Source organism: Vulpes lagopus, chromosome 5 (genome assembly GCF_018345385.1).
Source record: "Vulpes lagopus strain Blue_001 chromosome 5, ASM1834538v1, whole genome shotgun sequence".
Taxonomy (NCBI): Eukaryota; Metazoa; Chordata; class Mammalia; order Carnivora; family Canidae; genus Vulpes; species Vulpes lagopus.
In genome coordinates, this window is record NC_054828.1 from 60,776,576 (window position 1) to 60,803,429 (window position 26,854).

Consider the following 26,854-nt stretch of genomic DNA (forward strand, 5'->3'; position numbering starts at 1 on the left):
TATTTTATTTAAAGAAATAAAATCTTAAACAAAAAAAGAATCTCCAGGAATTTCTCCAGGAAAAAGCATTTTGTGATTTTTATCTTTTTTTTAAAGATTTTATTTATTCATGAGAGACAGAGAGAGAGGCAGAGATACAGGCAGAGAGAGAAGCAGGCTCCCTGTGGGGAGCCCGACGTGGGACTCGATCCCAGGTCTCCAGGATCACACCTTGGGCTAACGGCAGCACTAAACCACTGAGCCATCCAGGCTGCCCATCTTTTATTTTTTAAAAGATTTTATTTTTAAGGAACCTCTACACTCAACATGGAGCCTAAACTCATAACCCTGAGATCAAGAGCTTCATGCTCCACTGACTGAGCCAGCCAGGTGCCTCTGTAATTTTTATCTAAATGTAAATCTTGAGTGTCTGGGTGGCTCAGTCGTTGAGCACCTGCCTTGGGCTCAGGTCGTGATCCCGGGTCCTGGGATCAAGTCCCGCATAGGGCTCCCTGCATGGAGCCTGCTTCTCCCTCTGCCTATGTCTCTGACCCTCTCTCTGTGCTTCTCATGAATAAATAAATAAAATCTTTTTAAAAAATAAATAAATGTAAATCCTGGTTCCACTCATATTTCATGGGAGTTGCCAAATATAATTATTTAGTAGAAAGAGCCCTGTTTATTTATTTTCTTAAAGATGTATTTATTTTGAGCCGGAGAAAGATAGTGCAAGTGGGGAGAAGGGCAGAGAGCCAGGGAGAGAGAAACCCAAGCAGGCTCTGCACTTAACACTTAGCTCAGAGCCTGATACAGGCTTGATCTCACAACCTCGAGATCACGACCTGAGTCAAAATCAAGAGTAAGAGTCAGACACTTAGCTGACTGAGCCACCCAGGTGCCCTGAAAGAGCCCTTTTTATAAACTGCCCTCTGCCACACCTAACAAAAAAATACCTCAAAATTAGAAGAGAATTAGCAGTGATGAATGAGGAGAATCTCCCATTTAAACAGTATCTATATAAATTATGAGATTTAAAAGCTAGACTAAGAATGCTGAAATACTGTAAAGGCTTTACCTTCTAAATGCAATAAACTGTGATGTTTGTGCATCTTGTAGGTCATTTTCTTTGAGTAAGGTTCTCACTGCAGAATATAAATCTGGTAATCGAAGAGAAAAAAGTTAACACAGAAAAACACAAAATTACACATTGTTTCAATGGAGAAACTAACTCAGAATTCCTGCTAAGGGGGAATGGAATACCAGTTGGCCATGGGAACATCAATTCCATTTGCCACAGCAGCCAGAGGACCAGAAGAGGAATGGTGATGAGGGTTCCAGATGCCCTAACCTCAACAGACGTCAGCCACTAGCTGATACAGCCCCTAATCTGCAATACAACCTCTCAGCACTGATGGTTTGTGAATGCTGAATGTAAAAGATGAGCAAGAGGACAAAACATGTAACAGAATTACTGTAAGGTAAGACTTCTGTTTTAAGTTCTGGTGGCACAGAGTTATCATCTGAGGAGCTTTATACTTGGCACACGTTATTTCACTTAATCTTCACAACATTTGCAGGAGGCAGGCCTTCAATCCAAGGTTGACATTTAGTATAAAATATTGAGATACTTCCATAAAGGATGGAAAACAGCTACTCCCCAAACACCACAATGCCTGATCTCCACCCCCACATCCTGTGTTTGCTTCCCTAAGGACCCCTCAGGATCCAGCAACTAAAAAGTTAACCCTGGCACAGCAGAGACATCCACACCTTACTAGCTATTATATAGTTTGGCCACAAACACCAATTGCATTCTAGATATAAATGTAAAGCTGAGGCTCTTGGAAGTAAAACTAATTTTCCAAATGGTGGAGGGTGGCTGGCCTCCCTCTTTTAGACCCCAGATCACTGACAATTATGACATCCACTTACATTCTCCCTCAAAGCGCTGAGAAGTAGACTTCCTCTAATCTGTCTTACCAATAGTATAAAACAGTGAACATTTCTCATGAGAGAGAGATGATATAAAAATTAAGTAAGGGGATCCCTGGGTGGCGCAGCGGTTTGGCGCCTGCCTTTGGCCCAGGGCGCGATCCTGGAGACCCGGGATCGAATCCCACGTCGGGCTCCCGGTGCATGGAGCCTGCTTCTCCCTCTGCCTGTGTCTCTGCCTCTCTCTCTCTGTGTGACTATCAAAAATAAATAAAAAAAAAATTAAAAAAAAAAAAAAAAAAATTAAGTAAGAACATTCTAGGCTCCTGTGTCCTCCCCCTCATAGCAGATAAATCACAGGGGAATGAAAAAGCCCAGGCCTCAGGATGCCCTGCTCTAGGAAGACTAAATAAGTTGCTTACTGAGCCCTTTATTGTTGAGATGAGAAGATTCTCCCTAAAAAATGGCAACTGCTCAGCTCACCCCGGTCAGCCGGGGTGAGCTTACGCCAGAGGAGGAATTTTCAAAGGTCTCACAGGATATTGTTTTCCTTCACACATACGATCGTGCTGTTCTGCTCCTTGCTTTCTTCATTCTCCCGACATCTTACAGATCAATACGTACACTGTATTTTCATTGATTCTAAAATATACATTTTTCTCACACTTCAACATCTCTGGAGTTCCAGCCCAGCTATGAAGCCCGTCTTTGGTCCCTGTACTTTGTAATAATGGGAATAATGTACTCAGTAACTTAATTATCAATGGAAAAGTACTCTCTCTCTCTCTCCCTCTCTCTCAGGAATATTTATTCAGTGCTTTTATTTTTTTTTTTAATTTTTATTTATTTATGATAGTCACAGAGAGAGAGAGAGAGAGGCAGAGACATAGGCAGAGGGAGAAGCAGGCTCCATGCACCGGGAGCCTGACGTGGGATTCGATCCTGGGTCTCCAGGATCGCGCCCTGGGCCAAAGGCAGGCGCCAAACCGCTGTGCCACCCAGGGATCCCTATTCAGTGCTTCTAAAGAAGGGATTAATTTTCTAGCTGAAATTTGTAATTGAGAAAGAAAAATAGCATCAGTTGAGCTCTACTGTCCTTCTGAAACAGACCACTTTTTTTCCTTAATGTACATTCTCAGTAATGGAAAGAAGGGGAGCCAGAAATAAAACTAACCATATTTCAGGTAGATCGGAATGGAGGGGCAAGGAGGGCACGTTCCTTAATGGGCTAAGTAAGTTTCATCTTTTTCATCCGTATTAGTATCTACTCTTAGCTAAGCTGTTGTGAGAATAAATATCACCTATTAATTATTCACAATATATTTAATAAAAAAATCATAAAGCAAAAAAAAATAAAAATAAAAATAAAAAATAAAAAAAAATCATAAAGCAATGTGCAGCTTATAATTTCATTTATGTAAGACAAAAATAAATAATATATGCTTGTGTATGGATATTACAAGGTTTAAAAGGATCAACACCAAGCTCTTACTACATAGTAAGAGTAGCAGATGAGTAACAGTAATAGCATGTGACCTTTTGGGGGCTGCCTTGGGGGAAATGGAGAGGAGGATTACAGGGCAATATTCATTTTTACTTCAAACACTTCTAAATTATTTGACCATTTTTAAGGAATATAAATTATTTCTATAATCAAAAAAAACTAAAAGGGTATTTATAGAATACAATGTATTATATGGTCCCATTTCAAAAGAAAAAAAATTATTGTAACATGTAAATGGACCCCAACCCAAGGGAACTGCCAACTATGACCCACAAAGCAGGAGAGGCTTATACATGAAGCACTACATCACTCAATTTCACAAAGGAGTGAAAGTAGCTAAGGAGTTAGGATATACCCCTAAGAACAACGGCAACTACAATAAATTCTCAATAATAATCATATAAATCTTCACTAATTCAGTTTTGAGCAAACCATTATGCTATTAAAAAGTTTGCTAAGTTTATAATACAAGTAAAGATCAAAAAGTTTAATCGATTTGTAATAGATCACTAAATATCCATTCTTCACAAAAAACTAACAGTTATGGAGCTAATAGCCTCATCTCGAGCCTGTATATAGCCTCTCAAAACAGATGAATGCCCTCAACCCCCACAACAGCTCCATGGTCAGTGTCACTATGATTCCCATTTACAAATGGCTATGTGACGTGACATGGGTCATACACATAAGGGAGAAGACTCTGCATCCTGTGCTCTTTTTGATCCTGTGATGTTGTTATCCTAACATCCATAATTAGAAGCAATGCTTGTCATTTTATAAGCAACAGAAAGAACTAGTAGGAACTCAACTTGGCAACAGTTTGACAACCATTATTTTTGGTTCACAAATGTAGCAAATGTAATTCCATTTCCAATTGCTACAAAAGAAAATCTTCATTAATTAGGATATGCTTTCTTCTGAATGAACTTGGATTCCTGGGGCTTTCCTTCATTTTAAACTAATCATCTACATCCATTTATTCACTCAACAAATATTTACTGAGCCCTTCGTGTATGTGTCAAGAGCTTATTTCTTGTGTGTGTGTGTCTATGTGTGTATCACGAGTCCTTCCAAATCCCTTCCAGTATGAGATGTTATAGACAAGATCTGTTAAGGCAGATTGGATTACGTATATCGGCCTGGGAGAGCTTATTTCTTTACGAACTTCGAAGGTGAACAAAGTAGTTTTGATGACGAACAAAGTAGTTTATTTTCAGTGCCTAAATTTTTTACTAGCAATATTTCACTTTACTATCAAATAAAATTATAACTGGGCATTTCATAAGTATATTACAAAACTGAAATAGTAATCCTGCATAATTGAAAAGTTTATACTTACGAGAGTGAGGATCATTTTTTGATAACTGAGAGTTGGCATCCTCTTCTGGGAGTCTGATAAAAATAAATGTTTTATCTTGTATTGAGATAGGCAATGTTGGATTATCAGAGATATTCAGTTCTGCATCAAATACTGGAAATTGGCGTCTTGAGATTCTTAGGTGAAGATAAAATAACACAGCACAGCAAGAACATCAGTATCCAAAAATGGGTCTTCATGTATCATCAGATATGTCATTATAATAACTACTATCTGCTAATAGAGAGTAAGTAAGATGAAAAGGCTATCCACATAGGCATTACAAATTGTAAATGGGTTTTAAAATGGAATTAGCAAGACCATAATGTTACACTAATCAATCAGTCCTCTACCTCTAACAAAAGCATTAGGAAAAACTGTCAAGGAATTTCCTAGTCTAACAACTTGACCTACTTTCCTTCAGACCACACAAGAACTATACAAGGTAGGGATTATCCTCATTTCACAGGTGAACAGCACGAGGCTTCTGCAACTGCAGTGGGTTGCCCATGGCCACAGAGGTAGAAAGGAAAGCAGAGGAGCTAGGAGGTAATTCTGGGCCCTTCTGGCTCCATGGCCTTTTCTACTTCAGTTAATCTGGACTCTTTGGGGCCTTTTCCATACGCTTACATCACACTCTTTTTCTCCTTTCTTCTCTGTATATCATACATATGGCCTCATTTTCTCAGGTGAACCAAGTATCCACATCTTCTCTTTGCTTCCAATCCTTCATCCTTCTTTTGTTCTTGTGTTTCTCAAGACTAGCCAATCATATCAGAACACAGAGTATGACAGAGTATGTAAGGGGCAGATGCCTTGTCATAACAGAGTCTCTCCTTGGTTATATGGAAAAAGATCGACTCCCTAAAAAGACCTAACAGCAACCTGACTATCAAAGCTAATGTTTCCCTAGTGCCATCTTCAACCCTTCCCCAAAGGGCTGAAAGGGAAGAAAAGGAAGGTTGTTCTTGCTGGAATATCCCAGATTTAATTTGGGGGGTGTTGAGAATCACCACGGATTTCCTGTTTGGCTTCTGATCCAGAACATGAAACACACTTCCATCTTTAGGAGTCAGTCCCTGCTATCACTGGGATCCTTGTGACATTAAGTATTTGGTGATGACAATTAAGAAGGAATGATAAAAGCAGCAGAGTTCAAATGACATCAAAAGGGCTAATAAGAGGAATTCCTAAGTTTCAGATAAAACTGACTCTAAGAAATCTAAAGTGCTTTAGATTTGTTCAAGATTGTCAGACTTTTCAGACCAATCATCTATGAAACTCCCCCAAATGAGGTGGCCTTTAGGTAGAAGCAGAAGTTAGACCAAAGGTATCACACATCCAACTGCATTCTTTTGCTTAATGTCTTCATATGAACCTACAACATCCTACCCTATTCCTGTCAATCCTTCCCATACTCCCACAATCCTCTCCAAGTCAGACAAGGGCATAGAGAAGGAGGTTCTGAATGTTCATATTTCTGCTGTACCCAAACAAGAAAATGTTCAAGCAACGAAAACAACATTTTGTAAAAGAGTGTCAAAAACCAAAGATAAATTTTAGTCCAATGAATAAAACAGTCTCTTAGTATTCCGAGATCCCATTATGTCTATTACAGGGGAATCACCCTGAAAGCTTACGCAAAGACAGAGGGAAGAGAAGGATTCTTTTCTACACTAAAGGGAGTGATATGCCATTGATGCCATCAGGATTCATCAAGGAGTAAAATACCATATTCCTTTTTTTTTCTTTTTTTTCTTTTTTTTTTTTTTTTTTTTTGGTGTAGGGCTCCCCTTACAAAAATTAGGGGATAATTCTTCCCCATTCTCCCTTGAACTTTAATGAGCTCATTTCCAAGTCTCTTTTCCCCTTGGGTTTATTCTAGAGTCTAGGCTTGATGCAACTTTAATTCACATATACACTTTAAATCAGGAAAACACATTCATTCTTAAATTTCAATAGTAATTCATGCTAGACCAATAATGAAAAATATTACGTTTGTTTTTCTAACTGTGGGACAATATATATACCTGAAGAATAGAATAAGTTCGTTAGAAGGGCACAGTAAACGTACTGCACTGAGCTGTCCTAATTCAAAAGCTAATAGGTATTATTTTTACTTTTTATTTCTAATGCAATGGCGAGAAAATGTAAAATTTTCATTATACTATACCTTGTGGCATTGTTCACAATTAGCTCAGATTCTGTTCTGTGGTTTGTCTTCAGTTCAATAGCACAATTTCTTGACTTAAGAGTCTCAAAAAGATCTATCAGCAAGTTACCGGGTTCAATGCTGGGTAACTGTCTAATATCACCTAAAAGGAGAGTAAGATACAGTAGGTTTTTGGTAACAGGGTTCCTGAAATCTAGAAGCTGTTTTTATCTCTCCCAACTGATATATGCTATAATTTATTTATTCTAAGAAAAAAAGCCCCCCAAAATCTTTGTTTAAAATTACTTAAGGGGCACCTGGGTGGCTCAGCAGTTGAGCATCTGCCTTTGGCTCAGGGTGTGATCCCAGAGTCCCGGGATCGAGTCCCACATCAGGCTCCCTGCATGGAACCTGCTTCTCCCTCTGCCTGTGTCTGTCTCTCTCTCTGTCTCTCATGAATAAATAAATTTAAAAATCTTTTAAAAAATAAAATTACTTAAGAACATTAACTCTTTAAAAATATTTAACAGCAGCAAAGCATTCAAAGTAAACAGTATGAGATATAAAAAACAGTGATAACACAGTAAGGTAAAATCTGAATTGAACTTCCTTCATACCTATAACCGCAGGCAAACTGTGTAGGGGCATATATGTTAGCCATTTTCTCATGGGAAGAGAAAAACAGGCCTAGAATGCCACTCAGTCACCAACTCAATCTTGCTCAATGTCTTAGTAGACCCTGAAAAATCTATGGCCTCAAATAAATAAAACAAATATATAAAATACAAAATAGACAAACCCAACCTATTTGCTCATAGATAAATTCCTGTAATATGATGATAACGTTTGGCTCTACTAAAAATCTCTTTAAACAAACCAACCCTGGAGTTAAGAAAAACAACTATTCTCTCAGTGGAGACTGGGCGAGTGCTTAAGCCATTAACAAAGCAACTGCTTATAGCATATTCCCAAAGACCTAAAAGAATTATTTGTAGACAGTTTGATTCTCACCATATGATTCTCCATGAAATCATACAGGCTACAGGCCAGCGGTACCCAATAGAATCTAACTTTCACCAGAATGGAAAAGGATTTAGGAGGCTAGTGACGTCTACCTTGAGTTATTAGCTGAAAATCATAAATTCACTCCTAAGTGGTCTATAATTCAGACTTTTTATTATTTCTAAATGATCCACATCATTATTTACTCTGAGCGTGTGACATTTTTACTATTTTAACAGTCATCATTTAGGTGATTAGCAGTAACCCCTCACAACTCTATTTCATCTCGCAGCCTAGTCTGCTAATATCCTGGCCCAAATGAGGAACCACCCAAGCCGACAGAGGGATGGAACCCAGCGGGGCTGGAGTGTGGGCTCTGAGAAATGGCTTCGCACCTGGAGGACAGGGACACTGAAACTGTGAAATGCTGTAAGCACCCCACCAACTGCAAAGCTTTGAACAAAACAATGAGGATTCCAACAATATTTAACTTACCAAGGATAATGAGCTTCGAAAGTTTGGAGTGCTCACACAATAACTTTAAAACCGATTTGAAGATTCTGACAGATACCAAACTCCCTTCATCCACAACCAGAACTCTCACCGAAGAAAACTTCCATGGACCATTCTTGGCCGAGCTTTTTTTCTCCCATAAATAGAAGCTATAATTGACCTACAAGCAAATTATGGCATTTCTAAATTCAGGGTATAAATTTTACAAGTCAACATCTTAACAACATGTTATTTTGAAACAAGACTCTTGAATGGGCCTGTGGGGGTGGAGGGGGCGGTGGTGTGGGTAAAGCCACATAGAGAAACAGGCTAAAGAAATAAAGAACACAAAAGTTAAAACTTTTTAAAACCCTAAAGGGATGGATACAGAGAAAAGATAGATCAAATAAATCTAAAAACAAAAACAACAAAAAAGATCAAATAGTTTAAAAAAAAAATGCTTCCTACATGTATTTAAACAACATCACACATAGCATTACTCTACTGCCAAAATCTTAACCCTCCTCTTTTCGCTCTTGACCACACAGAGCTCCCTAATCTTTTCCATTCCCAAATGAACCTTCTCTTGGCTTTCTGAGATGGCCAGTCACTTCAGCCCTCCTCTCCTCTCAACTGCACCACTCCATTCTGGAAATAAAAGGCTGCCTTCTCAACTGAACTATGAACATACTATTTTTCTTCTAACATTCTAAGCTCCCTTACTTTCCCAACATTTAAAAACCCACAACCAACAACAACAAAGCAAGTTAAAAAACTATCTATTAAAGATGCAATAATATTTACTATTTTAAAAAAAAATACAGACAAGGAGAAAACTTTGGAAAATAAAATCTGAGAACATTAAATATTTTGGTATATACATCATTCCTGAAATGTGTCTACGTTGGAATCATGCATGTATACACTATATACCTACGCCGATTTCTTAAATTGTATCATATCTTTAATTTTTCTGCTGAAGCTTAAATTCACTTCAGCATGTCTATTAAGTAAAAGCCTTCAGGGATCCCTGGGTGGCGCAGCGGTTTGGCGCCTGCCTTTGGCCCAGGGCGCGATCCTGGAGACCCGGGATCGAATCCCATATCAGGCTTCTGGTGCATGGAGCCTGCTTCTCCCTCCGCCTGTGTCTCTGCCTCTCTCTCTCTCTGTGACTATCATAAATAAATAAAAAAAATTTTTAAAAAAGCCTTCATATTTTCCACCCAAATTCATCAATTCCCTTCAGCAAAACCCCCATTCTCTCAGTGGCCTTGTCTCAACAGAACATCTGAATCACTGCGGCTTGTTTTGATTTTATAAACTCAATCAGTTCTCTTAGAAATGTCTAGGAACTGGAGGGTATTATGCTGAGTGAAGTAAGTCAATCGGAGAAGGACAAAGTGTATGTTCTCATTCATTTGGGGAATATAAATAATAGTGAAAGGGAATATAAAGGAAGGGAAAAGAAATGTTGGGAAATATCAGGAAGGGAGACAGAACATAAAGACTCCTACCTCTGGGAAACGAACTAGGGGTGGTGGAAGGGGAGGAGGGCGGGTGTTGGAGGGGAATGGGTGACGGGCACTGAGGCGGACACTTGACGGGATGAGCACTGGGTGTTTTTCTGTATGTTGGTAAATTGAACACCAATAAAAATTAATTTAAAAAAAAATTTAAATTTAACAAATTAAAAAAAAAAAAAAGAAGAAATGTCTAGGTGAGACTTTCCCCTATATTTTTAGTGCTACCAACCAAACACAGGCCCCATCTGGGAGGCTAAATTACTACCGCAGCCTTACAACCGGGTTCCCCTGCACATTGATCCACAATGGGATTGCCAGATAAAATATATGAATTTCAGATACACAGTAAATGACATTTTAGCACAAGTATGTTTGATGCAGTGTTTAGTACATGCTTACACTAAAAGAATAATTTTATTTTTATCTGTCCCACCTGGTAAACTGGTAACCCTAGCCCAAGGATGGTAAATAAATGGTGTAAGTGCCGCATGAATGCCTTTCTGATGGCCCTATCTATACGCTCTCCTGACCCTACACGTGGCTTCCAAAATATTCTCCCAGCATTCCAAGCAGATATTAAGATACTTCCATTGATCAGAGTCAGAACATAAGATGAAATTTAGTAATAATGCCTCTCTAGCTCTTCTCTTCTAAGCCAACCCTTCAGACTAATCAGATGGGAAAAATCATAAGCTGATCAGAAGACTCTGCCATCAGTGAGCTATCCTGAGCTTCTACACTGAACACAAACGTAATGTATAATGTCATTTCTGAGGTGGCTCATGGCGCTGGGATTCTGGGTAATCTTTCTTAAAACTGCTTTCTTCAGCATTTCACTCTCTTGCTGAGGATCCTAAATGGCTCCCCAGTAACCAAGTCCAAGCTTCTTTGTTGGATATGCAAGGTCTGGAGTAAAGGAGGAAATTATGGCACCATGGAAAGAGCAACAAGCAGGGAGGTCACACATCTGAATCTAAGTGCTAGTTCTGCACCTGGTTATGATCTTGGGCAACTTGTTCGATACCCTCAAATTTCAACTGGCTCCTCTATAAAATGGAGATAATATCGCTTACTCACTTCACTAGTTTATCAAGGATTTAATGGGATACTTTGCAAACATTAAAGCTCAAGTTCCCAGTCTACACCAAACTCAATTTCCATTATTTTACAATACACAGAATTCACTCTAATCAATGCAGTCACCTCAAGACCATCTCCACACACTACGATCACTTCTTCAATGCCTATGGAAAGGCCTTCCCCCCCAAATAAAATGTCCTCCTCACCTGAGCCTCTCTGTCTTTTGCAGTCCAAGTCAATGATTATATCCTTTAGGAATCTTCCAACAATGGAGTTCCTTGATCTATAAAATGGCAGGTCAGGCTATTACAAGTTTAAAATTCCAAGACTTCTAACTAGTGCCAAAACTGTTTCTCAAGAATATTAATTCATTTGAAAATTCTATTACATGACTGTTTACCAGGCATTGCTATGGGGGAAGGAGACAAAGAACTAAAAACAGGGGCACCTGGGTGGCTCAGTGGTTCAGCATCTGCCTTCCCCTCCGTCATGATCCTGGGGTTCCGGGATCGAGTCCCCAACGGGCTCCCCACAGGGAGCCTGCTTCTCCCTCTGCCTGTGTCTCTGCCTCTCTCTCTCTCTCTGTCTCTCATGGATAAATAAATAAAATCTTTAAAGAAGAAAAGAACTGGGCAGCCCCGGGGGCTCGGTGGTTTACCACCGCCTTCTGCCCAGGGCCTGATCCTGGGGTCCCGGGATCGAGTCCCCATCGGGCTCCCTACATGGACCTGCTTCTCCCTCTGCCTGTGTCTCTGCCTCTATGTGTGTGTCTCTCATGAATAAATAAGTAAAATCTTTAAAAAAAAAAAAAAGAAGAAGAAGAAAAAAAGAACTAAAACCAGACGACCAAAGTCTTCACTTTTATGCGGCTTTCCATCTATCAAATACAACACAGCCTTTTCCTTCCAACACAAGCGCTTCTCCGACTAGGGGTGCGGACTCTAACAGGTGTGTAACCAGTGCCCCTGGGACGGGATCCCGCACCGGACCCCACGACGTCACGCAGCGCACCCCCGGGCTAGCTGGCTCCCTTCCACGCAGGACCGGCTCCACGAAAGCCACGGAGTACTGAGTGACTGGCCAGCGCCGGCCCTGAAGCAGGATCCTCGGAGAGCCCGGCTTTGGGCCAATGGTTTTATCTGCATGGAAAACAAAAACAACAAAAAACAAAATGCGGAAAAGTCTTCCCACCTGACACAGCGTGTAGGCGCTCAGGCCAGTCCTCTGCCGCAGCAGGCCGGCGGCCTTGCCAGTGGGCGCGGTGAGCAGCACCTCCACGGCCCGCTCCGGCCTTGGGAGCCCCTGCTCCGCGGAGCTGACCCACTCGGGCGGCACATCCTGGTCTCGTTCAAAATCCTCGCAAGCCCGCTCGACCTCACTTTCCTCCAGCTGCTCCAGGTGCTTAAAGAGGTGGCTGATGATGCTGGTCTTGCCGCTGCCCCCCTTGCCGCTCACCACGGTCACGGCGTTGGAGCACACCATTTCCAGGGCGGCCACCTGGGCCGGATCCAGCCCAGCCAGGCCTGTGTCTGCGTGCCCGTCCTGGCCCCCCGGGATGGCCACAGAATGCTCTGCACTCACTGTGCCAGGCGTACTTCCATGCAACGCTTCCCCGCTCCTCCTCGAGCCCTCGGGGCCTGTGGCCTGAAGGGCTGCCAGCACCCTTTTGACATCTACCTGCAAATGCCACGGGGGCCTGGTCATCAGGTCGCATATGGAAGAGGCAATTCCCTGCTCTGCCCGGTAAAGATCATCAAGAAAGACACAGCCCCTCTCATATGTCACCACGCCGATGTCCTTCAGAAACTTCAGAGACTGCCAAGCGTCGTGGAAAGACATGTCATCTGACAAGCTGTAAGTTAGGTCGGCTTCCTCGACACACGTGTGCCCTTGCTCCCTACATACGTGTCTCAGTTTGGAGTAGATTATCAACGCATGCTTCTCCAAATCAGCCATCGACTGGAGGAGGGACTGGCACTGGCAAAATGAGGCCCAGCTGGCCTCGCACTGCAAGAGCTTCAGCTCCGTGTAGGTTATCTTCAAAGAAACAGAGATCGAGTTGCTTATGAAAATTGCAAGTGCTGGCGGGTGTTATCAGGACTACAGGACTACATAAAAACTGGGTTACTCGTTGGTAGTTGCTTAGGTCTCCAAAAAGAAATAAAATAAGCAAAATTGCTTACGTCTCAGATGACATGTATAGCAACGAAACCTGGAGGAAAAACTGGGTAGCCACGACATCACCAAGTTTCTACTAGACTGTCATTAAAGATCTATCTAAGTGTTTAATTAAAATTATATTTTCTCAGAACAATACACATACAGTTTTAAAAGCCAATTAACACTAGCAAGCAAATTGTGAGAGAGGAATCCCCTGACTTACCCTTTCCCATGCCTCATAAGGTCAACACTGTTCTAAGTACTGTTTATACCACTCTCTGATTTTTTTTATTTTAATTTTTTTTTTTTTTTTTTTTTTTTTTTTTTTAGAGGCAGTAACCTCCTCTCCTATGGGAAGTCTTTCTCTACGGAAACTCCCCCTCTTTTATGCCAACACTTCCCCACATGCTTCTCTTCCCATCTTTGAAAAAAAGCTATGGTATACATGCTGTTAATCAAATTATTTTGGTTAAATCGGTGCTAAACAGGATTCGCAGCTGAGCGACACGATATATTATAATTAGATTAACTTTTGCGTCAAAGGCTTGTATATATAGTGAAGTTGATGACTGTCTCAGCTGGTTGAGGTTTCTCTGTGTCTCTCAACAATTCTGCCCAAACTCTACTGAAGAGGCACAGAACTTCCTTCACCATGATCCACTCAGTAAATTCTCTACAGCTTCATTTTTTTTTTCCTACGGAGCATCCTTTCTGGAGGCTTCCATACATTTTATGGGCTGAAATGTGTCCCCTAAAAATTCATTTGTTGAAATCCTAACCTGCTACTACGCCAAAATGTGGCCATATTTGGAGATACGGTCTTTCAACAGGTAATTAAGTTAAAATGAGGTCACTGGGGTGGAACCTAATCCAACAGGACTGGAGTCCTTATAAGAAGAGAGGTGATGACAGACACACGAAGGAAGACTATGGAAGACCCAGAGAGAAGTGTCTTCTCACAACCATGTACAAGCTAAGGAGAGGGGACTCAGAAGAAACCAATCAGCTATCACCTTGATTTTGGACTCAGAGCCTCCTAAATCGTGAGAAAATAAATACTGTTTGAGCCACGCAGAATATGGTGTGAAGCACAGATTTAGGGGGTTGGCAGCCCCAGCCATCTAACATGTCAGTAACGGTCTTTATTTGGGACGGTGGTTTCCAAACTGGACAGTGGGACTTCATGTCTCCTGTTCCCACTTGAGTCCCATAATGTGCTTTGCTCTGCCTCTCTTCTCTACTGAATATATATAATAATCCAGTGTTCCAGAATTTCATTTTGCAAAACATGCTGAAATCATCATCATGTCATGTAGGAGATAAATTCATTATTCTGGTATATCTCAAATTGGTTGGGGGAGGGGGCTCATAAACATTCTTGGGGATCCAAGAATTATCTCAGAAATTCTTAAATTGTATTTTCATTTGGAAAACCACCCATAACCAAGTACTGCCAACATTTAAGTGCTACACTTCGTCTCCAACTCCACTGAAGCCTCATAGTTCCATTCCTACTCTTGGTCTCTAATAATGAGAACATAAGGGGATTCATCTATAAGTGATATCATTGTATCAAAAACTCAAATAATATAATGATGTACCACATGAATAATGAGTTTTCAAAAGCTCAAATAGGAAAGTGAGGGATTAACACGGACTTGCCAAATTCCTAAGAATTTGTGTCTTCAATGAGATCATAGTCACATTGCAAATGGTCATTTGGTTATCAAAAAAATGTTTCCTATTAAAGTAAATTATATACATTGACAATGTCAATGTCATCAATTTTGTTATTTTGTTTTCCTTCACAAATTTTCTGCATATGAGCTACAGGTATAAGAAATTTATAGTTGGTTCTCACACTTAAAAGAAAAATCAACATTGAGGTCCATACAAATTTTTTTCCTTTGAAAGAGATGTAAAAATTGTCACGTTTGAGAAATCCTCCCTTACTCAAAATTATTAAATGGCGAGTAAACATCTTACTTACTTTACTAAACCCAAGTTTCCATGGATGCGTACCTAACATCTCTTCTATGTTTTCCAAAAGCTCCTTAGAACCTGAGCTTATGAGCCATTTAAAGTGTCGAGGCAGAAGAATTGGAAGGAATTCCATTATTTTTGGAAACTGCAAAGCGGTCATTACAGTTATAAATGGAACTACAGGGTCAGAGAGAAGAACAAAACAAAACATACAAATGAGCTCACAGAACAACTGATGTGATGGACTTTCCCCCCGTAGCACAACCAGCTCAAAAAATGGAAATTTAAGAGAGAGAAAGAAATTTACTGTAACCGGCAGGAAAACTGAGCGGTTTATACAACTGATTTTGTACTGAGGTGGTAAAAACTGTTTAACTGTTTAACTGTTTAAACTGTTTAACTCCAAAATGTATGTTCTTCAAATGCTTAGACAGCCACTTCTTAGCCTTTTCTTTCCTTTTGCGTACAATATAATCAGAGTAAAATTTGTGACTCTGTGATATAATAATAAATTTGAAGCTAAGCATAACAAAGAAATCATTTACATATTAACCTTTAGAACCATTTTCCTGACTGTCATCGTGATTCTTTGGTCACTGAAGTCATCCGGTGATGCCCTTGCATATCAATTATTTGATATAATTAAGAAATGAAATACTCTATTCATGTGAGTGGCCAGATAACAAACCATACTAAGAAATTATTTCATACCATTTTGGACTGCAATCTCCAAAATATCCTTATCTTTCTCCTCTGCCTTCTTAAGCAGAATAATAATTGGAAGTGAAGAGCTGACAACTCAACTTTCCCTTAATGACTCCAGGTAATCCCATGGACACAAAAGTTAGAGAGAAACACAGTTTTAAAGCTGGGGAGGGGATCCCTGGGTGGCTCAGCGGTTTAGCGCCTGCCTTCCATCCAGGGCGTCATCCTGGAGATCTGGGACCAAGTCCCACGTCGGGCTTCCTGCATGAAGCCTGCTCCTCCCTCTGCCTGTGTCTCTGCGTCTCTCTCTCTTGTAAATAAATAAAATCTTTAAAAAATAAATAAATAAAATAATAAAGCTGGGAAGGAACTAGAAGAAGCTTAAAGATCATGTCACCCAACCTCCCCACCTTATCCATAAGGAACCTGGAAATTACAATGACGCGCCCTAAATGAAACAGAAACAGAGTTGCAAGAGCAGATTTTAAAAAAGAACAGTATGCCAAGATACTAAAGTGGTAATATCTCTAAACACACTAGTTCGTTAAGTATCTCATTTATAATAAAACTGGATGATAAAATCACACCTACCTTTGCTTTCCAGAGGAAGGCACATCTCATTTTCTGGTAGAGACTCTTCCTGTCCATCCTGCGTAGACTGTTTTTGACCTTTCCTTTCAGTTTCCTTTCGGAAAATTCTCAGCATTTCCCTAAGATTTTCAAAGTTGAGGTTTTTATAGCTTGAGACAGCATTTACCCACGCTAAAAATTTATCTATCTTGTCACTGGAGAAATTACAGTCTCTAAGAAACAGAGAACAGATACTTTTTTGATTTGGTGGTGACATATCAGACTGTAAAAAGTAAGATGGGAATCCCTGAACTTGATAGCTCCTCAATCCCATAGGTCTCACTTGCACCTTCACTCGCCACCAAGGACCCGTTATCGGAAAACGTCCAAACACGTTACATTGCTCTTGAGTATTTTCATCAGAAATTATGACTTTAAAAAAAAGAAAAGAAAAAGTTAATGTAAGATATTTTACAACCACTTTTTCAGTGTTTTACCAAATCTACCACTGTCTTTAATCCCCCCACAGCACCCTGTACGGATGTTTATTAGGGTATCTCACATTCCACTTACCTGTTTCTCTGTTTCCCTTTACTGAGCTGTGAGCTCTCTAGAATGAAAACAATATTTCACTTGTTCTTGTATTCCAAGAGGTAAGTATGGTACCTGGCAAAAGTCTGTTGTTTCTCTTCTATTTTTTTTTTAAGACTTTATTTATTTATTCATGAGAGATACAGAGAGAGAGAGAGGCAGAGACACAGGCACAGAGAGAAGCAGTCTCCATGCAGGGACCCCGACACAGGACTCGATCCCGGGTCTCCAGGATCACGCTCGGGGCCCAAGGCAGACGCTCAACCGCTGAGCCCCCTAGGGATCCCCTGTTGTTTCTCTTCTAAAAACAGTCATCTCTCTGCTACTCTGACCTACGCCAAAAGTCACAGTTTCTAAAAAATGCCATGGTCCCTCCCACCACAGGGCCTTTGCATATGCTGTTCCACACACCTCACATGTTCTCTTCCTTGCTATTTAACCCCCTTTTACTACAGATCCTAATTTAATTGTCACTTCCTCAGGAAAGTCTTCCCTGAAGCTCAAGATTCTAACTTCTCATAGCACTGCTTATTATTCCTTCTATCAACTAAGTATTATGGTCACTTCTGTAATTGTTTAAAGAATGCCTGTTTAATTCGCAAAAGAATAAGCTCCATTAAGACAGAAGCTTCATTATCTCATCTCCCTGGGCATCTCGGCAACAAACGGCAGTCACTTGCTTGGAACTTGGTAGCCAGTCACTAATACTTTAGGATAAATGAGTAACCCTGCACAAATACTTGACAACTGTCTGTATTTGAGCACCCAGGGGGCTCAGCGGGGGAGTGTCTGCCTTCAGCTCAGGGTGTGACCCTGTATTTGAGCACCCAGGGGGCTCAGCGGGGGAGTGTCTGCCTTCAGCTCAGGGTGTGACCCTGGAGTCCCAGGATCGAGTCCCACATCGGGCTCCCTGCATGGAGCCTGCTTCTCCCTCTGCCTGTGTCTCATGGATAAATACATAAAATATTTTAAAAAAAAAGAAAAAGAAAACTTTCTAAATTTGTGCTGCCCACTCTCATGTGACTATTTAAACTCTAATTAAAACTAGACAAAACTTAAAATTCAGCTGCTCGGTTGCAGTAGCTGCATTTCACCGTCCCAATAGACGCGGGCGGCTTGCGGCCACGGGAGCAGGCGCCGCAAGCACAGAGCGAGGCCTGCGGCACAGAGCAGTCCGGGCGTGGGGAGAGGGTGACCACTCAACGACCCTTAAACACCAGTCAGTGCGCTCGTCACCGGGACTCTCCACAGCACAGCAACTGCACAAGATAAACGCACATCAGGACGCTAACGAATCCACCACGCCTGGAGCGCTTCCTGTGTGCGTGCTGTCCAGGTAGCTGAAAAATAAATATTTGACTCCAGGCAGGACAGGAAAACAATTTTATTTTACTATTATTATTATTATTTTGGAAAACGGCCTAAGACACTACTTCTGGGATGCCTGGGTGGCTCAGTGGTTGAGCATCCATCTGCCTTGGGCCCAGGGCGTGACCCCGGGGTCACGGGATCGAGTCCCGCATGGGGCTCCCTGCATGGAGCCTGCCCCTCTCTCTCTCTCTCATGAATAAATAAATATTAATTTAAAACACAAGTCTCCTTCTGGGCGTGAACACAGGCTTGACGTCCCGCTGTTTCCTCGAGGACGTACACAACCCCCCCCCCCAAGAGCCTGGATCGTGGGGCGCCCACCCCGACCCGCCGACCCGGAAGCGCTCCCTCCGGCAGTCCCACTCCGTCGGGCCACGGCTCCCTCACCGCGGACGCGCCCGGGGAGCGTGCCGGCCTTGACGCCCCCGCCGCACAGCTCCTCCGCGTCCACGAACTCCAGGTCTTCATCGTCCTCCGCGTCCTCCCTCACACAGTCCTCGTCCTCGTCCTCCAGGTTCTTGGGTGGCAGCAGAGGTCCCTGCAGCTCGCGCAAGGGCTGCCTCACCAGAGCCATGGCGGCCCCCTCGCGGGTCTCCTCAGATCCCGGAAACCCCGGGCACCGTACGGCTACCATCAGCCAATCAGCTCCGCGGGTTAAGAGGTTCCGGAAACGCCCCCCACGGCGGCTTGAGCGTGCGGAAGGGCGGGGCGGCGGCGAAGCTCCAGCCCAAGTCCCCGCGGGTAGCTCCGCCCTAACTGTACCGCGGGGGCGGGGCTAAGACGCAGCAGCGGCAGTATGGGGGCGGGGCATCGGTGTAGCTCCGCCCTAAATGTACCGCGGGGGCGGGGCTAAGACGCAGCAGAGGCAGGGTGAGGGCATAGCTCCGCCCTGAATGTACTGTGGGGGCGGGGCTAAGACGCAGCAGGGCGGTGTGGGGGCGGGGCATCGGTGTAGCTCCGCCCTAAACGTACCTCGGGGGCGGGGCTAAGACGCAGCCGGGGCCGGGCGAGGGTCCCAGCTGTGCGGGGCCGTAGCCCGCCCTCCGGGCAGCGTCCAATATGGCCCCTGCGGAACCCCTAGCACGTCCAGAGAGAAACATGAGGGAAGGCCACCTCCAGGGAGTCTAAGGAGCCCGGAAAAGCAAGCCCCCCCCAACACCCTGAAACGAAAACAAACCCCCATGCTCCTCCGGAAATGGGCCACCGCCCAAAGCAGCGGATCTGCAGTCGGGAGACCCGCTTAGGCCCCACTGCTTTGCTCTTCCCTTTCCTTAAACCTTTGAGTTTACGACATCGGAGGCTCCTGCGTTCAAGGCCGGGTCTCCGGGCCCGGGTCCACGCGCAGTGTGTGGGGGTCTTTACTGCACGTCCCAGGCTGTCTCCTGTGATGCTCAGCCAGGCTTGCGAACTGCCGGACCGCACGACGTGCAGAGGCTTTTCCGTCCTGTCCTCTGTGACCCCAAGCTGGTCTCCCAAGCTCCCCCAAGCTGGACCACGCCGGCCCCCAGCGGGGCAAAAAACGCATCTGCTTACAGCTGAGAGTATAGACGGAGACTGGGGAAGGGAGGTAGAAGAGAAAGGACCGTGGCTTTAAAAAGTATTCTGGGGGGACACCCGCGTGGCTCAGTGTCTGCCTTCGGCCCAGGGCGTGACCCCGGGGTCCTGGGATCGAGTCCCGCACTGGCCTCCCTGCAGGGAGCCTGCTTCTCCCTCTGCCTGGGTCTCTGCCTCTCTGTGTGTGTCTCTTGTGAATAAAGAAATAAAATTTAAAAAGAAAAAAGTTTTTTTTTTAAGTTACTCTGGAGCCATGGTTCCCATACGTGATGAGGTTACTATGTGAAAGCTTTGTTTCTTTGAGGAACACCGTAAACTATATTACTTCTTCACTATGTGTATACTATGTATTGGACATCCACCAGCCACATTTAAGGAAATTGGAGTATCAAAAAGAGTCATTACACTTCATCGTAACACACTGAATACATAAAAAGTGATGTGGGGCACCTGGGTGGTTCCATCAGTTAAGAGGTTAAGTGTCTGACTCTTTGTTTGGGCTCAGGTCATGATCTCCAGATCCAGAGATGGAGCACACTACCCACTCTCCATGCTCTTCCAGGAGTCTGCTTCTCCTCTCCCTCTGCCCCTACGTCCCTACTTCCCCCATACTCTCGCTCTCTGTCTCTCTCTGAAATAAAAAAATCTTTTTTTTAAAAAAAAGTGATGTGCCCACTAAAAAAGACAAACAAAAACAAAAAATATATATTTTTAAGGGAAAAAATTAAGGAAAAAAAGGGAAAGTAAGAAAAGAATGCCAGGTAAGAAATTTAAAAAGAAATTCTAAAAATATAAAACACCAGGGACACCTGGGTGGCTCAGTGGTTGAGCGTCTCCCTTTGGCTCAGGATGTGATCCTGAGGTCCTGGGATCAGGCCCCAAATCGGGCTCCCCACAGGGAGCCTGGTTCTCCCTTGCCTATGTCTCTGCCTCTCCCTCTCTCTCTCTCTGTGTCTCTCATTAATGAATGAATAAATAAAATCTTTAAAAAACACACACCCACGGACCATTTTGCAATCCCTGGCTCCATAACTGATTCAAGCAAGGGCCACCAAAAGATACTAAAACCATTAAGTGAAAAGTCAATGGGAAACTCTGGCTCAATAGTCTCATAGCTATACCCGATTACAAATAGCAAAGGGGAAAAATGTACTTTTACAATGAAGATATTTGTCAGTCACCCCTCAATCAAGTTATCATTAATGAGACCAACTGATGTTATGTGTCTCATAGTATGATGTACAGAAAATGAACTATGACGTATTCTTGCCAAGAACATTTAACCTGATTTTAATTAAGGCTCTACACCAGCATTGTCCAATAAAAATATAGTATGAACTACATATGTAATTTAAAAATTTCTAGTAGCCACATTACAGAAAGAAACAGGTACCAGTAATTTTAATGATGCATTTTCTTTCATCCAAAATATGATTATATCAACATGATAATCAACATAAAAATCACTAATGAAATATTATACACTTCTTTCCATGCTAAATCTTTAAAATCTGGGGTGTATTTTATCCTGACAGCACATCTTAACTTGCACTAGCCACATTTCAAGTGCCTGCCTGACTACCATATTGGATGGCACATTTCCAGAGCTAATTTCCAACTTGCCAAAAAATCCAAGAAACTGAGGTACGAACTAAATAATACCATGAGAAAAGAGAAAGATCTAGAACAGAAGTCAGAAAACTGTTTTGTAAAGGGCCAGGTAGTAAATATTTTAGGTTTTTGCAGGTCATATGGTCTTTATCACATAATTATCCTACCACTACCTCCTTCTCTTCCTCCTCCCTTTCCTTATTTCTCTTTTTTACAACCCCTTAAAAATATAAAAACTGTTCTTAGCTCCAGTGATGCACAAAAACAGCCCATAATATGTGCAACTTGACCTGGCATGGGTGTCATTCTATAAGACAGCTGACCTGGATTTTCCAGAAAGTCAGTGCCACGGGGGAAAAGGTAGGAAAGAGCAAGAGGGATTCCGGGATGGACATAAGGCCAGTAGCTGAAGTCAAGAGCATAAAGAATAGCTCCAAGATGGGCAAGAGCACTGTACTGAAGCCAGAACCCTCCGGGCTTGGTGAAGCCACAGTAAGGTTAGGGAGAAGCCACAGAAGGTTATAAAAGGCTTAATTAACCATTTTTTTTCCTGAAACCATGGCTATTCATCTCATACTAATCAAGCCCTCATTTCAATGCCCCCTTGAAATCTATCCTAGGGAGTGCTTGTTAAATAAATCAATCTAAATCTTGAAGCAAAGGTTTTTTCAGTATCTCCTTCATATTGCTTCCTGTGTGGAAGTTTTCTTTTTCCCATGTTATACATAAATGTGTCATCTGGTTATTTTGGAAATATGTTTATCTTAGGATGCTTGGATCGTATCAAGGCAGGTAACTGTGAAGTTATCATTGGTAAAGCCTAAGCATTTAATCTGAAGAGCAAGGAGGGCATAAGGTTTAGTGACTTGTTTAATTAACGTGATGAAGGAAAGCATGCAGTTAATGTGAAGTCATGATAATGATGGTTTCGCAATTATACGAAAGCACTTCAGTTTCATCTATCTAGATGAGTGCTTTAAATTAGCATTTTGTCTCTTTCGTCTGCTAAAGTAATGTCTTATCAGGAATGGTAGAGTCAAAACAAGAAATTAGATAAATGATAGGATAACCGAAAAGACTGGTAATTGCATCCGGAGCAGAATGTTCAATTTCATTCAGTCAATGGGCAGGCATGTGTGCGACACCTAGTACTACTGTCATCGGATAACTGGTTCCCCTCTCATGCTAGGCACACAGTAGGACTGTGCTTCCCTACCAAGCTGAAGTTAGTCATGGTCATCTAACCTGCTTTGGCCAATGAAATAAGAGCAACATATCCCTTCAAGGTGGAAGTATTTAATTGCAGGTGCTCAACTCTGTGTCCCTAATTATTCCTTACCTTGATGATTGTGGGAGTGTGAGGAGCAGCAATGAGCCACCATATAACAGACAACTGCCCTGGAGAGTTCTGTAGGCCTACAGTAAACTCTGAGTAAACGAGAATAAATCTTGGTTGTGTTAGTCCACTAAGATTATGGGGTTGTTTGTCTTATCAGCAGAACCTAGCCTATGCTTCCTGACTGATCGTATACTAGATGGTTGTGCTGGTGGGTATAGTGAGAGACATGAGGAGACAATTATAGCCTCTGCCAAAGGGTTCCTGTAAATTATAATTAAGGTATGTAGATTGCGAGTTAATGGGCCAAGGGGCTGGAAAACTGTGCTGGGGGCATGATTCAGAGCAGTTTGGAATGCTGAAACACTGAGATAGCATTGTGCAGTAGGAAAATGGATTTAAGGAAGTATAGAATCCCACCCACAGAGGACTGATACCTAGTTTCATAAAAGTCTTCAACCAGGAATCAGAACTCGGAGTAGTTAAGGAGTGATATACCAAAAAAGGAACAAAAAGGCTGAAGATAAAAGGCTTTGGGGAATGTGTCTAGTTGACTCATATTAATTAATACATAACATATGTCTTAACAATTTTTTAATGATATAAAAATGGGTATCTTAGTGGCTCAGGTCATGATCTCAGGGACTTAGGTTCAAGCCCTGCATTGAGCTCCACACTCAGTAGGGAGTCTGCTTGAGTTTCTGTCTCAAGCAGAAACTTGAGTTTCTCTCCCTCTGTGCCTCCCCCTGCTTGCAAGCTCACACACACACTCTCTCTCTCAAATAAATAAATAAATCTTTTTAAAATGATATATAAAATAAAGAGCTGACATGAAGTTTTAAGATAAAAGATAAAAATAATTCCCCTCTGAGGAGACTGGTTGGGTAATAGTACAAGATCCCATGAAGCCTTCAGGCCCTCTTCTTTGACATGGGTGACTCAAATTCAAATATTGATGTAATTAATTGCCATTGATGTTAAGCCCCTCTCTCTAAATGTCGCAAAGTAATGGCCCCAGTTACCTCAACCACGATTCAATTTCATCTACATTATTATGTAAGTTTTTACTCAAGCTAAAATAATTGGAGGGCTAAATCCATGCCCTTATGTTTCTATTTCAAAATATAAGTTTATAAATTATAGGAGAATATATTGATTTTAAAAAGTATCACTTTCTTAAATATATTTTCTAGAGCTTCCTTTCCTAACAAATATGCCACAATCCAGGTAATCACCAAAGCGAAAGCACATCGACTCTGGTGCCACAGAAGTATGGCTGCAGATTGATCCCTCACTGGCCATCTTGGTCTCTATTTGTTAGGCATTTCATGAAAATTATTGATCGCATTCTGTATAATAAGTGAACAAAAAGCAGCAAAATCTTGGAAAGTACTAGTGATAGGAGCAAATGGTTACAACTCGTATTCAGTCAATACATATTGGAGGACAGTTACTGTTCTGGGCACTAGAGAAGAATAGTGAACAGAACAAGTCCTTGCATATCCTAGTGGACAGAGATAGTCAAAGAGCAAGTAAATATAAATATCAAGTGATGATGAGTATGGGGGGCCAAAATAAGAGATTAAGTGGAAAGAAGATGACCGGACCAGAGATTTGTTATTTCAGAAAATGGGGATTGATGGACATAGAGGCAGAGATATTAAACTGACATTGAGGGCAGCCCCGGTGGCTCAGCGGTTTAGCATCGCCTGCAGCTCAGGGCGTGATCCTGGAGACCGGGGATCGAGTCCCACGTCAGGCTCCCTGCATGGAGCCTGCTTCTCCCTCTGCCTGTGTCTCTGCCTCTCTCTCTCTCTCTCCTCTCTGTGTATTCTCATGAATAAATAAATAAAATCTTTAAAAAAAATAAAATAAAAATAAACTGACATTGATGAGGTAGTGTGTTATATTGGCTCTGGGATGAATTCTTGAACAGAAGAAATGCACACTGAGAAACAAGTGAAAAATGTAATGCTCACGCAATCCAAAGCCAGCAATGAGTGGGGAAGACTGACTTCATGGAAGAGGAATCTGTTTGAGCATTCCACAGGATCAGCCTGATTGCAGAAATCAGACTGCCTTCAGAGTAGCAGGTGTGTTTTCCTAGGCTCATTTTAAATGGCTGGAAAAATCCCCTGCATTTGTGAGCAGATTCTACAAATGACGCATACTTCTGACCAAAGACAGGGGGGAAAAATCATCCAGCTTATGAAGCGTTAGAGAAAAAATAAGATCCAAAGAACTAGGTTGGAATGATAAGAAGCGAAAAGGGAAGGAATGAGTGAAAGAGATAAGTAGCATGTGGGAAGAGAAGTACATTGAAGATAAAGCAATCATAATAAAAAAGAATTTGAAAGTTCTCCTGAAAAAGAAAGAAAAAGCCATAATGCTCTGCCGACAGCTCATTTTACCCAATGGCTTATTTCATTCAGGAATATAAAATCCGTGAAATTCCATTTTTAAGAGAAGAAAACAAATTTGGAGAGGACACAGAAAACGTTTTCATACTCAGAAAAGTAGAACATTTATGTTGTTTTCTTCTCTTTTTATTTATGAACAAGAATAGTAGCTAATTTTGAGTGCTTACGATGTGTCAAGCATGAAGTGCTTTTAATGAATGAACACATCGACTCTTCCCAATAGTCCTATGAAGTACGTACCAATAAAATGTCCATTTTCCTTCTGAGAAGGGTAAATAACTGGCTTAAGGTTGGAAGTGGCCCAGCCAGGGTTCGCACCCAGGGAGTCTGGCTCCCCTGGCCTGTGTTCTTCGCTGCTATGCATTCAGGCACAGCCAGGGCACACTTGGGGGTGCGTGGAGACACATGTTGCTGCAAAATAAAGCTCCTTCTCTGATTTGTTTGAGATTTGTAGAACACACACACATTTCTTTGAGATCCTACAATAGATTTAAAACAATTACAAAGATAAGCACATGACAAAGTCATCAGTAAGTGATAAATAACTCAAATTGTACAGAGGTTTCTTATTTTTCACACAGCTGCTGGATCAACCTGTAAGAACTCCGTACTCAGTGGTTTAGGATTAATAGTCCATGTGGGAGAAATGAGTGTTCTTTACCTCTTTCCTGGCTAGCTCTGTTTTGGAAAGATTATTGTTGGCTGACACCTTCCCCATAATATTTGACCACTACTTCATATTTTGAGAAAAACCTCTTCCTTACAGCTCCCACACTGCTCTTTAAAAAGCTTCACCCTATTATCTCTTTGTTAAATCGTACCATTGTCAAATGATGGGGGTAAGCATAGGGTCTGAGCCGTTTCTGTAGTGAGGAAAAGGGGATTCACCTAAAAAGATGACACTCAGATATCAGAACATCTAATTAATCCCTAAGTTGTGTCTCTTCTTCCTCTTCCTTTAAAATGTCTCTTTGATTGCCCCTTCATTACCACTACGTCACACTCAGGGCCATCCCTAGGGTGTATGGAGCCACGTGCAGATCCTGTCAACAGGGCCCCATCAATGGAAACAATTTTAGCCACCCCAGATCAGCATGCCAGTGCCATTCCGGCTGTCCAATCTCATGTTCACACAATCCCAGAAACAAAAACAAAAGCCAAAAAACCTGCCCTGCCCAGTAGGTTGTTTGGCTTGTCCGGTCACCCTTCTAGAACCGAGACCTAGCCACAGAACCCCAGGATGGCCACATAAGCATGACTCATGGAGCGACTGGGGAGATCTGGCCAAGTCCGCTTATTGGACAGGAAGTGGGAGATGATCCCCCAAAAGAGAACCTGGTACTGACCGAGCCCACGTGGGGCCTCACTTCTGTCTTGATGGGCCCCACCCAGATGGACCCCAATCCCATCTCAGCGGGTCCCAGGTACCAGAAAGGGTCTAAGAGACGTAAGAAAGTCCTTTCAAAGAGTGAGCTCCACTGAGGCCTGGGGCCTTCGTTAGGGGCTCTGGGTTACGAGTCTAAGAGCTACAG

The 26,854-nt window shown here is 42.2% G+C and overlaps 1 protein-coding gene across 1 annotated transcript in view; it reads right to left on the reverse strand.

Moving 5' to 3' along the window:
• HELB (DNA helicase B) overlaps positions 1 to 19,028 on the reverse strand; it is a 39,703-nt gene extending 20,675 nt beyond the window's left edge. Inside the window, exons 1-8 of the mRNA XM_041756376.1 lie at positions 18,789 to 19,028; positions 16,461 to 16,871; positions 15,172 to 15,341; positions 12,213 to 13,058; positions 8,422 to 8,599; positions 6,946 to 7,087; positions 4,755 to 4,909; positions 1,055 to 1,136 (exon numbers count right to left, since the gene is read on the reverse strand). Of these exons, the coding sequence (XP_041612310.1) occupies positions 1,055 to 1,136; positions 4,755 to 4,909; positions 6,946 to 7,087; positions 8,422 to 8,599; positions 12,213 to 13,058; positions 15,172 to 15,341; positions 16,461 to 16,871; positions 18,789 to 18,975 (2,171 nt within the window). The 5' untranslated portion in view covers positions 18,976 to 19,028. The remainder of the gene's footprint in view (positions 1 to 1,054; positions 1,137 to 4,754; positions 4,910 to 6,945; positions 7,088 to 8,421; positions 8,600 to 12,212; positions 13,059 to 15,171; positions 15,342 to 16,460; positions 16,872 to 18,788) is intronic.
• Positions 19,029 to 26,854: the final 7,826 nt, after the last annotated feature.